Below are 15507 nucleotides of genomic sequence, written 5' to 3' on the forward strand. Positions count from 1 at the left end.
TAGAAAATGTCTCCTGTTTAAATTCAGTAAATAAGCTTTTTGAAGTCATTAATCATTTGCATGACCTGCACAGCACCTTTTCACTGTGTGATCCATGTATTAACTTACAGATTATCAATTAAGGTGGTTGTGGTTTTGCATGTATTGTAAATGTACTGAATAGTGTTCCATAACTAGTTCATGATTTCAGGTTCTTTGTAACAAATTAGCTGTAATGCAGTAACTAAAGTTGAGTGAAATCTGCATGGTGATTACTGATCCAACAAAGCAGTAGCACAAAGATCTCATTGATGATCAGAATGAGGGCTAGAAAAATCTAAAACTGCTCAGAAGAGCAATCATCCCTGTGGAAACACTTCTTCCTCTGACCTATGCACGTAGAGCAACAGGCTTTGAAAATAAACTCTAGAAGGTGCAGTCATGCCTCAGTAATTTCAGAGGTGATTTCCCAACAGCTGCAAGACAAAGGCACTCTGAGCTCTAGTGCTCCCAGGGAGCTTGGCAATGTTTGAATTAGCTTTACTTGTGAATCATTTCCACCATCTGCTAAGAAGTCTAAAGACTTCAGAAGAATATTACCTAAAGAATGGTTTACACAAACAAATCAGAGATGACCAATTCACTGCCATAGTTTCATATTCAAATTTATTATCGGATTTAGTTTGCACCCATGGCACATGAGGAAAAGCAACCATAATATCAAAACAATATAAAAAGGAAGCCTAACATTTTACAAAGTATAGATATGGAATGGGTTTTTTCCTAGTTCCAGTATGACGATATACTCAAAATAAGGCACAGTCATTACCATTGTGAGGGTACACAAAATTACTCCTACACTCAATTCTGAATTACATGCAAGTTTTCTGTCCTTACTGTTTGATGGTGTCCAGTTAAGAGTTGCTGAGTTGTGATGGCTTGATACATACCTGAAGTAAATGTGAGCACAAGTTACCATCTTTGCTTTCAATGTTTTATTAATCTTTCACCATGTGTTAACAGTTCTAATTGGGTGAGAGTGTTTTGTGCACATGCTTATTACTGAGTTTTCACAACTCCTCACTTCATATGTATTAAGGTTTATGATAATGTCTGTGCCTTATGAAAATCAAAATAGAACAACTGATACTTTTCCAGTGAAATAATTGTGCATTTCCAGATAAGTCATGCCAGTTACACATTTGCAGCAAACATAGAATGTTGCAGTGACCCATCCGAATCAAGCAGGAGGGAATTTTTAATTTATCATAAATATCGTGTTGAACCTGCAACAATATACTGGATCAGACAGATCATTTCACATCTACACAAAACTTAATGACAACCCTTTACTTGCAGAAATTGTTTTAATAGGCTTCTTCCGCCCCCCCCCCCCATTAATCCTATGATTTATAAATTGAGATGAAGACCTGCAACGTGACTCCTTCACATACCAAATGTCCAGTTTTGTATTCTTATACAGGGAAATATATTGTAATGTCACAAGCAAACATCCAGTACACACTATTACCTCACAAGAACATATGCATACTTCAAAATACAAAATCAAAACAGCCCACCATCAGAATCATTGCTTATTCCAGTGGTTAAAGAACTCCCTCCATAACTGTCAAGCATATGGCAATATAGTCATAGATTATTCATAATTACTATTTAATACTGCCATGTCTTCTGGTCAAGATGCATATCACTCAATGTCATGTAGGAGGGGCACTGACCAGAAACGTAGACTCACAGGGTTTGACGAGACATCAATATACCAGACATTCTTCTAGAGGTCAACATATCTAGAAAGAGGGGCTCTTAAAGAACTGTGCAAAGACCAGGGAAAGGGATCTCGAATACCATCAGTTCTCACTGAGGATACTCAGCAATTCTGTAAAAACATGGCTCCTCAAAATGTGCTGTGTACACACCCTTTTTCAGACACTTAATATTTTTTTTTAATTCCATTCGAATATTATGACAAGTTACAATATGCAAAAGGCCTTTACCACACTACATCAATTTGGAGACCAGGTAAAGCCCCATAAATTTAGCTCTGGCACACATTGAATGAAGACCGTACAACACTGCAAGAATTTCATGGCACGAGAATGGTGGAGTACTAGTATGCTTATGGTGAGTAGAAATAAGCAGGAATGTAAGCCACCAAAATTAAACCATTAGGCCTTCAAGATGCTCTCTGCTGTATATAATGCCCTCTTGTGCTCACTCTAGTTGAAAATGTAGAACAGAAAGGGGAGGAAAAAAAAAAAAAAAAAAAAAAAAGTTATAGGGGGGAAAGCCACAGTGGTTACTTAAGTGCTGCTAATACTCCCACATGGTGGAGCTGTCCAGGTCATCAGCATTGGCCTTCAGGACACCAGCATGGTCTCCCCTCAGGTACTTCCCTTCACTTGACTTGATCGCCACCTTGTTGTAGTCGCAGAACTCAAGGAAAAAATCTACTGAGACATCACTGCTGCTGACAACTGAAGACTCACTTCCGACCATCCAGTACTTCCCAGTGGAATCTAAAATAAGAGATTGGGGATGTCAGGAGAGGGGTTTTTTGTTGTTCGTTTTGTTTTTACAGAACACTGAGCTAATTGTGTAGCACCACCATCTCTTTCTTCAAATGGGGGTTAGGTAGATGAAGACAGACACCAATCATGACATGAGCAGCCTGCTCACCTTGGAGGCTGTAGGCCCCGTCATGGAACACCAGACCAAAGACATCGTAAGAGGAGCGGTTGGAGTCCAGAGTGCCAGTCACCTTCCTGCAGCCAATGAAGCCATGCTCTCCTCTCAGGACAATGAGGGGCCTGTTAATAAGCTTCATCAGGAACTCCTCCGACTCTCCTGGAGAGCAAGAAGGGGAAACATGATTGCCTCAAACAAATACATTTGCACTGAACTCTGCTCTAGTAATTTAATACCAAGTGTCTCAAAATCAAGAACATGGCAGAAAAGACAAAGCCGATGTTTACTAAAGGATTTCAAAAAGGAGTCTGTTTCTTCAAGTTGTTTTTATCAAATCAGCTTGGTACTGCTGAACAAGAGCTTGATGACTAGCAAGAGTTGGAAGCCACACCTCACCTGCAGTGTCGATGGTGGCAGCCAGCTGACCATTCTTTTTGGCTGCCACGTATTTTCCATTGTTGGCACGAAGTGTTATTTTCTTTCCACGCCATTCAATGTCAAAATAGCAGTTGGCAGACCTGATTTCAAGGGCATTATTTATTACCAGCTTTATAAAATTGATAATATAAAAGTATACATGGTAATCCAAAAACACATTAATATCAAATTTATTCTCTGTACAAATATACTATGTAGGAGATTATACTGATTTAACTACCAAGTCAATCTTAAACAAGTTGAAGAAATCCAAAAGATTCCCATAAAGAATAAAAGTCACTACACTAGTGCATATACTTTTAAATGGCCTCCAAAATATTTGCTTAGCATTTAGCATGGGAAGAAGCTATATTTTGTTAGTTAGAGTATAGGCCAGTGCCATGTTTCAATGTTTGCCCAAGACTCACTTAGTAGAAGCAGTGCATTGCAGTCCACCATTAGCAGTAAGGGTCCAGTACTTCCCAGTACAGGTCCTGAAAGCACACTTCTTAGTTTCCTTGCTGATCTCCATCTGAAAGGTCTCCTGATCACCCTCCTCATCCTGGTTGGCAGAGAGATCCATCCCTGGTAGACAGAAAATTAGCACACCATGATGAGGAGCCAGCTCATCTTGGAGGCCGTCACTGAACACCATACCAAAACCAACAAACCCCTGAGACGTAATTAGTAGGACACAGAAAATAGGTTATGATTTGGTCATCACTTTTAAATGAATACATGTCCTACAAAGAGGCTGCAAAATATTCATCTGAGATTAAAAGATTTTCTCCAAGACATGGCCAGTTAGTAAAACTGCGATGCCAGCAACATTTAGTCTACTGTGTAGAAGTTCCACACACAGCAACCTCCTCCACAGAGTTAATCTTCTCTGGAATTCTGAGCCATCATACATGCCAAGATGCTCACTGAGAGACAACAGATGTGACTCAGTTCCTGAGGATGCATCTGGCTTAAGTCTACAAAGTGAACTAGAGCCAAAGAGCAGAATACCACTGAACTACTGACTGACTTCACATCAAACCATTATGGCACCCCTATGAACATATGAGTCATGAAGTTATAGTAACCCCACATGGCAAGAAACTGAATGGGTATATTGTAACATTCACTGCACATTGTGAGCAAAGATTAGTTTGTAGTTTTTCACCATTTCTTTGCACAATTATGAAACAGGACACAAAATAAAATAAGTCTATGTATAAGGGGGGAATCATGGTATCTGGCAGAAAAAGTTTGGGTTTAATCCCCTGTGGCCCAGACAATACTTCTTTAAGAATCTGTCTACCAACGGTTGCTTTTTTTGCTCCTGCTTCAGCAAGTTCAAATCTCTTCACAACTAAGCCTGTACTGCACAGGCACCCAGCTTCTGTATGGGAAGATTGAGTTTCCACAGAAATATGCAAGCCTGAATGAGCAAGGAAAATAAATGACCACGATGAGAACCACATGGCTGTATGGGGGAGAGCAACTAAAGCTGACTCCAAATCAGTCAATGGCAAAGTCACTGGCAGAAAAGAAATTGCACTTGATCATTTTCGGTTACCCATGTAATCAATGCCCAGCCCCTAACTGGTTCTGAAGGAGCTTTTAAAACCACCAGCTGAATCACCCCACCCCCAACCCACAGTGATTTCTAAAGGCACCTCACACAGATGTCCAGTTGATCTATCCACACCATGGCAACTGGGGAAGAGAGGAGCAGGGCAACTATTCATTGGTGAAAATCCCACAGATCTCATCTTAAAACATCACCAAGATATTTGCTGTTGCAGATGGGAATGTTGGCTTCAAACATCCCTGTTATTTAGACAAGGAATGGACTTCTGTTCTCATATTGTCAGACCTAAAAAAGGTACTCAACTGAATGTTGTGTGAACAAACAGTGCCAGGACACCATCGATGAGAGAAAAGGTGGTTAGTGAGGAAAGCATTTCCGTATTCGTGGTAGGTTGCCAAAATAATTTACATAGCACCATGGGCCTGGGACAAGGAAAAAACACAGAATCCTTTCCCAGACAGATGAGCCTAGAGTGCCTGGAGACCACTCGAACAAGCCCTGTTTTTGTGGGAGGGGAGACTGCCTTTGTCCTGCTAAACACAGCTGCCTATGGGGCAATGAGACTGGGGTACAGGGGCAAGAAGGCCATATCATACTGCCTTTGTTCTGGTACATCCCTCACCACACACCCCAACCTCACACTACAGCAGAAAGTCGCAGCCTTTCCTTCATACACAAAAGAAAGGAACAATCCACACTCAGCACAGCAAACTGATTGCCAAAATCAGAGCCTAAAAAACCTAAAAGTTGGGAGGCTAAAATTATTAGTGAGAAGAATAAAATTCACAGAAAAAAAATTGACCCCAGGACACAGAAAGCATACAGATTATCTTGTGCAAGATGGAATTCTTAATTCAATCCAGATGCTTGAAAATTAGCTCATGGCAAAATGTCCTCTTTCGAAGCAAGAGGACGCCTCACTGAAGCACAAGAGTACACAGCAGCCCTGCCCATCAGCAGAAGCAAAAAGAGCCTGAGGCTCAGTTGAGGCTCGATGAAGAACAAAGGCTGAACACAGCACACATCCTCCTCCATCCTGACCTGCAGAGACCACGTGTGATAGCTGGGCTCTTGGCTCTGGCCCAAGCCTGCAACCGAGCAGCCTTACTCGGCGCCAGCAACACACGTGAACCAGGGCTGAGACCAGGCATCTTTGTCCAGAGGGTAATACATTGTGCCAAACGCCCAGCAGCCGCCTAGCAAACTTTTCTTAAACCTGCCAGTCCTGTTCATCAAACCTCAGAATAAGCTACTGTTGAGGGGGGGAAGGGGTACAACACACCAAAACATTAGGACATATCATACTGCAATGAGTAGTAGTTCAGTCTAATCCTTTACTTCTGTCTTGCTCCCTCATACCCATTCCTCTGGGTGTACAGTAATGGCTACCTTCACTTCTATCCTAATTACAATATACTGGATTCTCTAGGATGTAGCTGTGGAATTCCAAGAGAAATAGACATGCATTGTAATACATGCAGGATAGTGCATCATTTTCATAGGACTGTCTCTTATTTTTCTCTCCTTGTTGTCACAGTATTCAGAGATCAACTCAGGAGAGAAAGAAACACAAAATGGATGCTGCACAGCAGCACAAATCACTAAAACACATGCATCTTTCACAGCCAAACTTTAGAAGTAAGACATGTCAAAGCATCTCAACAGCACAAACCGACTTTGCAGTGGCAAAATCCTTCTTGCCGTTTGAAGATCCACTCATACTGGCTTTACCCATAGCCACACAGGCACCACAAGTCATGAAGAGCAGAGAGGAATATTTATAATTAAGAATGAACTATGTAATTAGAAAAGATTTATGGAAAGATATCAGCCTAACCTATAGTTCATCTTTAATTTGTGGAAGTTAAAGGCTGTTACACAAATTGCCACAAGTTACAGAATACTGTATTCTACTTAGATGTATTCAAATATAGTAATCGTTTAGAGATTAGGCTACACCATCCATGAATTGGTCATAAATTACAAGCCGTTCATATTTTTAAAGCTCTGTAACGATCATTGCATCAGTGCAGTAATACCTTGCCTGGTGGACACATTCCTGTCGTTGGCTGCGGTGAGCACCACTTGAGGGTGGCTTTGCTCCAGAACAAAAAGCTCGTCTTTCCCAACCTTGGAGCTCTTGCCGGACTTCATGGTTCCACTGGGACCAGAGGGGGCGAGGTACTTTCCTGCACAGTCTCTGAACGCAACCTTTCCGGACCTGAACTCCAAGGTGTATCCAGTTGTCTTATCAGGCTTGGGTGATAAACTGCCATCATTATTCAGGAAGCGGTTATCGGATGTTTGCAGATGATACCTCTGGTCTTGGAAGACCAAGGTGATCAGAGAGTCGACACCCCATGGAACATCCCTGTCGATGGCGATCTCATTCTCATTGGTGCCCAGGTGTGCATATCTTTTCCTGGTGAGGCTGAAGATGTTGACCTGCGGGTGCATAGCGATGTGGACGCTCCATTTTTCCGCAATAGAGATGGTTTGTGCAAAGCAAGTAATTCTGTCCTCGGTGCCACCAAGATAGCGCTTGTGGGGTTCGGATTGCAGAGACCAGCGCCCGTCATCGTGGGCAGTGATAATAAACCGGCAATCCTCGGTTGGACTCTCACTGTCACCTGTAACATTACCGTCCTTGTCAGCAGCAATGTACCTTCCGAGGTGGCTCTTCAAGAAGAACATGTTTGAGTCATCTCCATTCTGCTCCAAGGTCCAAATCTGTTTCTTCTTCATGCTGGTGGCTGAGGCATTTATTTTAAACCCAAACGTCTCGGCTGTGAGGTATTTATTTCCACAATTTATAAGCCCAAACTGGATTTTGAGCATGTCGCTGGTTCCGTTAGCGGTCATGTTTCTCGCCGGAAATGAGGTTAGTTTGTCTTTATATGCACTTGAGATTGATTCTTCTGCTGTAGCAGTGATGCCCGTGTGGTCTCTCTTTGTTTGGGGAGCGTGCGCGCCCTGGTATGTAGCCGCTCACAGCGCGAGCTTAAAGACGCCGATGTAGCTTTTATACAGATGAGTGAGGTCATGCGCGCAGCCTCCGCCCCGTTAGCAAAAATAATATACGGTAATATAGATTAATCAGTTCGTTTTCGTTCATCAGGTTTAATTCCACAAAAAAAAGAATTTAAAAAAAGAAAAAAGAAAACGTAAAAACGGAAGATATATAAACCACGTCTAAAAGGTTTGATACCTGCACATGAGCGAAGTACATACCCCAGTTTAACTGAATATAGTTCTTTAAATCTTTACTTTCTGTTAAAACACGCTAGCAATGTTTTTTTTCATTGCTGTTTTTTACATACATGACAGAAGTAAGGAGCGATTACCACAAATAGCCTTGTTCTGTGAATGTGCTTTCAGTAGGATGAACATTTTTGACTTCAGAATGAGTTGTGCTTCACTGGTGTGTGACTGGTTGCGAAAACAAAACTCATACTGTTTGTCAGAGTCAAAGGTCTATTCATAGTCTGGACATGGAGATCGCACAGTCCAGTAAAACTTTAGAGGGGGCGGTATTGTGGAGGTGTTTATTTTTCAGGTGAATATAATCATGATTCTCTGGAATTATATTTAATACTATACTGATTTTTAAAGTATACCCAAGATATTTTTTATCTCCACACCCTAGGTTGGAGAAACATCCACTCCAAATGCAGCTTCACAGTACAAGTCAAGTCAAGCTCACGTTTATTGTAACTCCTCCATATGCTTAGTATACACGGGATATTGTTTCGTGCAACACAATAACTGCAGAACAGCACAGTGCAAATGTACAACTTTTCATTTAGGAAAAGTACTTTTTTTTCCATTTTTTATTCTGGGATGCCAGACTTCACTGGACTTAATTCATCAAAACATGGATAAAGGGGGGTTTACTCATTACGCAAAGTTTCTGATGTTGGTGACTATAATTATATTCCAGTTATATCTTTTCTAGGGTTGTTCCAGCCACAAGCTTTATTATACATGCACTGGTTCAAGGCAGAAAAATAATTGCAATGTCAGATTGTGTGACAAGGTTATGTAAAATTAATTATCTATTTTTAGATTTCACATGTATTACACACGTATAGATTATAGTTTCAACTTTAAAATGCATAAATGTAAAATTAATGTGTATTATTATTGGTATCGGCCACAGCAAGATGCTAATTACCAGTTATTGTATCGACCCAAAAACATCAATATTGTACATCCCTCTACATAATTTAGTCCCTTCTACTTTGCTCTGAGATATCTCCTATCCCAGATGATATTTCTTTTAGTGAAATCTAAAGTCATGTTATTTTTCACAGAGCCAGACTGTCATCAAATGCCATCTACCTTTTAAACATAATTTGTAGCCTCACCGCCAGAATTAGTTTATCCTCAGTGTCTGTGAAGAAAGACATTAAATCTGTGCATTAAATCTATAACATTGTATTTCATTGTGCTACATATCTTTGCTGAGATAAGGTTTTTGTTAATGCTACTCTTAGCTAGAAAGCTAACTGAACGAGTGGTCGTCTATCTGCATTTTCGAGTGAGAGGTATCTTTGTTCACACTGCCACTGCAGTTACCATGGAGACAGATCTCCAATTTGCTGTTCAGAATAAAAAACGAACCACGAGGTCTATTGCAATAGCATGAAGGCTGGTCTTAATATAACCATGAAACATTAAATGATATAATGCCACAAGCGTCTCTTCTGTTTATGTTCCTAGATGTATCTGAGAAGATCCTGTGTTGTAACTAAGTTTCATAGCTACAATGGAAGCTATAGTGGGGCTTGAGCCCCAAATCTGCTGTAGATTAGAGAATAGCACCAGGTTTAATGAAGAGAGGTAAAATGTTCCCTAAATAAACAAACCATGACAAGAACTCTCCTGGGATGGAAGCTAAAGTTGATGGAGGTATTGTTGTGGTGCAGAGCGTCATGTTTGGTGTAGACTGTGGTGCTGTGGGGGCCTGAAGGGGCCAGTAGAGGGTGGGGAGGGCAGTCCCAGCCTTCACCCAGTGGTGAAGCACAAAATTTTGGGGCTCCATCACAAGACACAGTGTGGAGGCCCTTAAAAAAAAAAACAATCATTATTATTATTTTTTACATTTATGATACCCTCTGTGGGGGCCCACTCAATTCAAGGTGCACCCACTCCAACTCCCCCACCCCTGCAGTGTGGGCTTTGCGCGCCCCTCCTTTACACCTACTGCTGTGGAGCTGAGTCTGCATAGCAGCAACAGCATACAAATCTCAAATTGCTCTGCCTCTCAGGATAGGCCTCAGTACTCAGTAGTCAGTAGTCAGTCATACTGAAATCCTGCATTAGCAACACTCGTCCAAACAGCGGATTTGTCTGTGGAAACCATTGAATATGTCTCTATTCTGTCTATATCTACCCCCATTTGTTGTCTGGGCTTTGCGCTATTAATAATGTACTTCGCTCCATCTCTTTCCCTCTCTCTCTGTACCAGGGCTGCTGTGTTTGCTCTTGGGAGGCGACGCAGTATCATGCATAATGACCATGTACTGCAGCACTGCGTCAGATGTGATCTGCCAGCTCCATTCGATCAGATGCAGGCTCTGCCACTTCACCAATCAGATGCCTCTTCAGTATAATGCTCCGCCCTCCAACTAGGATGAGCCAGCAAGCCTCTGTAAGACATTAGATTAGACTGGCTCTTTGTGTGCACCTCAGTGACTCATGTCTAACACCGACATTTCTTTTACCTCCCAAACACTGCCCATGTTCCCACATGCTTACAGTGTACATTGTCATTGTCATTGTTGTCTAGGGTGCTCCTTTTTTATTCGGGCAGCTTTGTCTTCAGATTTGTTTAAGTATAAACTAGTCAATCTTGTGCAGTAACTGAGTGGTGCTTAGATCACATACATTACAAGTTCTCCCATGGTCTTTATGTGCCTGTTATCACCACATCAGAAAGAACACAATACAAGGGAAAACTGGGACAAATAGTTCACATGATTCATATCTTTCTGCTGCTCCACATCCTTTATAATGGCATCCACCTTTAAGAATCATTAATAACTTTTAATAACCTATTGCCATGTACTTTTTCAACCCTGTTCATCTTCTCAGTGGCTGCTATATAGAAGAGATTATTTATATGGAACCATATAATGCCTTCAGTACATCTGATGCCCTCTATTTAAAGATGTAAAACCTGCTGAATTCCTTGCAAAGGCGCACACTGTTACTGAGGTCTCATATCGCCAGAGGTGATGGAGTAAGGCGTGGGATTGCTGCATGCACCTTAAATCCCCTTCAGAAGCTTGCTGACACAAGTATGTTTTTACTAACCATTCTGCCTTGTCCCCTTCCTACCCTTTCTCCCTTTTCCACATTGTAGATTTGGGGTGGGTTTTTTTGGGTTTTTTTTTTTTTTTTTAGGGGGGGGGGGGATAACCAGGTGCTAGTTAGTCTGCCAGTTCCCACATATCTCTGGCTGATATCTCAGTTTTTCAGTGGGGTGTGCTGACTGTCTGACTGACCTACACACTGTACACTGTGCCATTCCTAATGCGGCATGCTCTTCTGTCCATTGTCTCCTATGAAATATAATTATTTGGAACAAACCCAGACAAACCAAAATGCTGATAGTAGATTTTAAGCTTTGTTAGCTGGCATTGCTATTCATTACATCAGCGGTAGAGAGTACAATTACACCCTCTGCTAAATCTGCTTAAAAGCACTAACTAACTAAAGTGGGTTTTAGCAGAAATTATTAACATTAAATCTCGCCAGACAGGCGGATATCTAATTATCCCTCCAGAGTAAAACGTGTTGCAGGCAACCCATTGTTTAGTGGACAGACCACAGGCTGATCTATTATTAGAATTAGCTGATTTAGCCTTTTGATCCATAAAATGGCCAGATTTCAAAAGTGCTTTACCAATCAATGACCAGAGGTAGGAACAATGGCTCCTCACTGCAGGAACGAGAGGAAGGAGGAACTGCATCATCTCCACACCCTCATTGTTTCGAGAAACATCCACTCCAAATGTAGCTTCAAGTCAAGTCAAGCTCACGTTTATGGTAACTCCTCCATATGCTTAGTATACACAGGATGTTGTTTCTTTTGGCCAATGGTGCAACACAATAACAGCAGAACAGCACAGTGCAAAGGACTACAAAGTGCAAATGTACAGCACAACAGAAACAATGCATTCTTATCTATTCAGAGGTTTAAAAAGAGACATTTCAGTCTGTCTGAGAAGACAATAAAACATATATCATCAGCATAATTTACATTAATGATAGTGTTCAAAGATTAAGTATTAAACAAAATCAACCTGGAAAGGGAAATGTGTTCTTCTGGAGTCACTGGCCAACTTTTTATTTTGGAAAAAAGGTACATTTTTTTCATTTCTTATTTCTTTTTTTTTTATTCTGGGATGCAAGACTTTACTGGACTTAATTCAGCAAAACATGGACAAAGGGGGGTGCCTACCTGATGAGCCCTGAGAAGAGCATGCCATGTTGTGGTTGCTGGAATGAAAAACTAATGTAAAGCTCAAATGGATTGGTATAGGATATTTTTACATCTTATCCTGTGTATAAATACAGTATCTGAATGCCTAGCATGTATATCTGAATGTGTTACCAAGAATGACTGACATGCTTAATCAAGGGCATAATGATGTTAGAGTCATATCAGAAAAGCAGTTTTGTTTATATTTGAAAATTCTAACTTTCTTTAGCTATACTTTCTAATAAATGTTCATTTAAGCACATTCTTTTATTACTTTGCAATTTTTTAAAAGATTCTCTTTCTTTCTTTCCTTCTGTTTTGTTTCATTAAAATATCTTGTCTGACAAGCGAAACTTTGAATGAGTGAAAAATGTTATGTATAATGTTATTTCAGCTACATTCCTTATTAAAGATTTCACTAGATCATTGAAAGGGTCTGTTGAACAGTGAGGGGTTGATGTAAGCAAATTTTATAGGGAAAGTCGGCTTTTAAAACCCTTTGTAGGTAGCAGCCTGTAATGACTGTTCCAGATGCTGAGCTAAAGACTGAGCTGAATACTGACATGGTTCTAAAACAGGATATGAGGTGGGGGGGGGGGGGTGTCTTACACACACACACACACACACACACACACACACACACACACACACACACACACACACACACACACACATTTTCACTTCCCCTGCTAAACCTTTACATTGACACCTTTTATTTATATCTTTATCTGATTCCAGGAACACAGTGCCCAGTAAAGCTCATGAAACCTCTCAGTTGAGCAGATTTAGAGTATGAGTCCTGAAACCACTGGGGAGCCCTGTCAGTGTAAACTGCCCATCCCTCCAGCAGATGAGGTGAGAGGTCCCAGGTGTTTTTTTCTTCACGGGGCTGTATGGCTGCTGGAGCACTGACATTTCCTGCCCATTATTGTCATGCCAACTGAAAAACGTCTCTCTCTGTCTGGGCCAAAGTCAGCAGATCCTGCTTAATCCATCAGTGCAACAGCAAAGCCTCCCTCCACCCTTCAAAATTTACCCTTCACCCACTGTCCAGCCCATAGAATCCTGCTGCAGGCATCCCTGCAGCACCCTCAGAAAGGCCATCAATGCCAGATGAGTGAAGGGGTTTCCTGTCGGGAGCTGCAAGGGCTCCGTCTTGCTCAGACCACAGTATGATGACCAAAGATCACAAAATGTTAGGGAGCATGCTCATGCTCAGGACAGAGATTAGACTCGGAGCATGCACATCCAGGTCAGTCAGACTCAAAGACAGGCAAGGCTAAGGTCTAGACCTGCTACTGAGGGACTAGGAGGCAAAGAGAGTTGTCTGCAAAGGTATGGATGATACACTGGGAAGTGGAGCACGCATCACCTGGTCCACAGGGAGATCCTGCTCCACTGGATGCAAGATAACAGGTGAGTCTTTTCATTTAAAGGTCACTGTGCAATGCAAAGCACCTCATAAAGCTCCCTGATCACTTTAGTGGAGCTGCAGAGAATTGTATATGCCTGCAGAGAGACAGCGCTTATTTTGCAAATAACATTTCACAGCATACAAAACAGGTATTGGATTACATGTCTAGTTAACTGATCAAATAAAGGGAAGAGTGGCCTCACTCTGCAACTTCCTAAGGCAGCAGATGGTAGGTATCCAGAGGGCCAGAGGACAATGAAATCATTTCCTGCACTGACATTTCAGTTGTATAAACAACAGTGTATATCCTGATATAATGTGCTATTCACTTTTGTTTGTTTTAGCACTGCTGATAGTCATATTTACGCTGTATTGCTGTCGTCGAAATGATAAACTGAGTAGTAACAATCAGTAATGACAATTATGTGACTGGCATGCACTTTCAGATAAATAAAGCATTATCTGTGCCTGCCTCTTTGTGGATAATGATACCTATAATGTCAACAGAGTTATCTGCACAGAGATTTATTGAATTCCTATCAGCAGAGAGGGAAAAAAAAAATCCCTCTCCCCAGTCCTCATGCTGACTGCTTTAAAGGCAATGCATTCCCTGATGGAGGATTTTAGCTGCAAAATGGATCCAGGCTGGAGGGTGGGGTATCAGGTGTAGCTGCACATACCTCCACCCCAGGCATGTAAACCCAGTGTGGGTCAACCATCAGTGGGTTCCCCCCTGCCTAAGAGCAAGCTCCAATCCCCTTAGAAGCCCCCACATGAAAAGCAGGGAGAATGTCTCCTCAGAATAAGAGTGATCCCATATGGTTTATAGGGAGTAATTAGGATCACACAGAGAGGACTGGAGGTTAATTACAAAAGACTGGATTACGGTAATTACATCTCAGTCACATCTCCAAAAGATGGACCCATTTGGACTCCAAAAATGTAGAGACAAAGTCTTGTTATTGTTTTGATTTAGGCTAAGCTTCTTAAGCCTGATACAAGGCTGATTTGAATTGCATGAAAAGCACCAGGCGTACAAGTTTGTGAGTGTGTGTTTGTGTGTGTGTGTGTGTGTCAAAATTATTGTTGGGTTTTCATTCATGGTTAAACCTTTTGTCTTGGCTTTTGGTGATAGTTTGCATACATGCAGACCTCATCTATTTCCTCAGTTTTATTTATCACAAAAGTTTTATTTCCTCACTGGATTAAAGGTTTGGTGTTTTACTGCTATTTGAACCTGTGCCAGAAGAAGTTCAAGTTCAAGAGGTTTTATTGTCATTTCAGCTATATACAAGTACACAACAAAAACGAGACAATGTACCTCCAGGACCATGGTGCAACATAAAAACAACAGTGCAACAGACAATATGCTACACAAGTGCAAACAGTCCAATATAGTGCACTTATACTTATACTTATACTTATACTTATACAAGAACTTATGCATCCAGTACTGACTCCATCACGGATGGCTTACGGGTGGCTGAAAAAGGAGAAGAAGACCCATCAAATGTACCTGCAGCATGGAGTACATGAGCCTGGCTGCTGTCTCCCCTTACACTCCTCTTCCATCGATCTGCATAGGGAGATCAGCTCTGTGGTGGCTGGAGGAACAAGATCCCAGAATAAAACTGCTGTGGCAAATGTAAGAGACTGTACCCACTCAGTGGTCAAGGTCACATTCATTGCAGCCTACTCATCAAGGGCATCTTTTAACACTTTCTGAACCTTCTCAACTTACTAGAGTTTCCAGAGGGTTTTGCAGTTAGGCTTGATCAGGATTCACTAAAATATGTTCTTCTGTTTGGATTAAGATGCTAGTGATAGTCGCTGGATATGGGGTTCTTTGTGTTAATTCGTGGTTTGTTTATTTTCCTGTGATTATAATCACATCAGTGGGCAGACGTAAAAGTAGTTTTTTTT

General features: G+C 41.3%; 1 protein-coding gene across 1 annotated transcript; it reads right to left on the reverse strand.

The window, feature by feature from the left end:
• Positions 1-626: 626 nt before the first annotated feature.
• Positions 627-7695, reverse strand: fscn1a (fascin actin-bundling protein 1a). Its single transcript, XM_027002963.3, has 5 exons — positions 6721-7695; positions 3531-3687; positions 3082-3203; positions 2677-2844; positions 627-2516 (listed from the first exon to the last, which is right to left on the reverse strand). Exons 1-5 carry the CDS (start codon positions 7541-7543, stop codon positions 2311-2313), a joined length of 1476 nt encoding a protein of 491 aa, XP_026858764.1. The 5' UTR covers positions 7544-7695; the 3' UTR covers positions 627-2310.
• Positions 7696-15507: the final 7812 nt, after the last annotated feature.

This window comes from Electrophorus electricus, chromosome 2, assembly GCF_041902795.1.
Source record: "Electrophorus electricus isolate QZ-2024a chromosome 2, ASM4190279v1, whole genome shotgun sequence".
NCBI classification, from domain to species: domain Eukaryota; kingdom Metazoa; phylum Chordata; class Actinopteri; order Gymnotiformes; family Gymnotidae; genus Electrophorus; species Electrophorus electricus.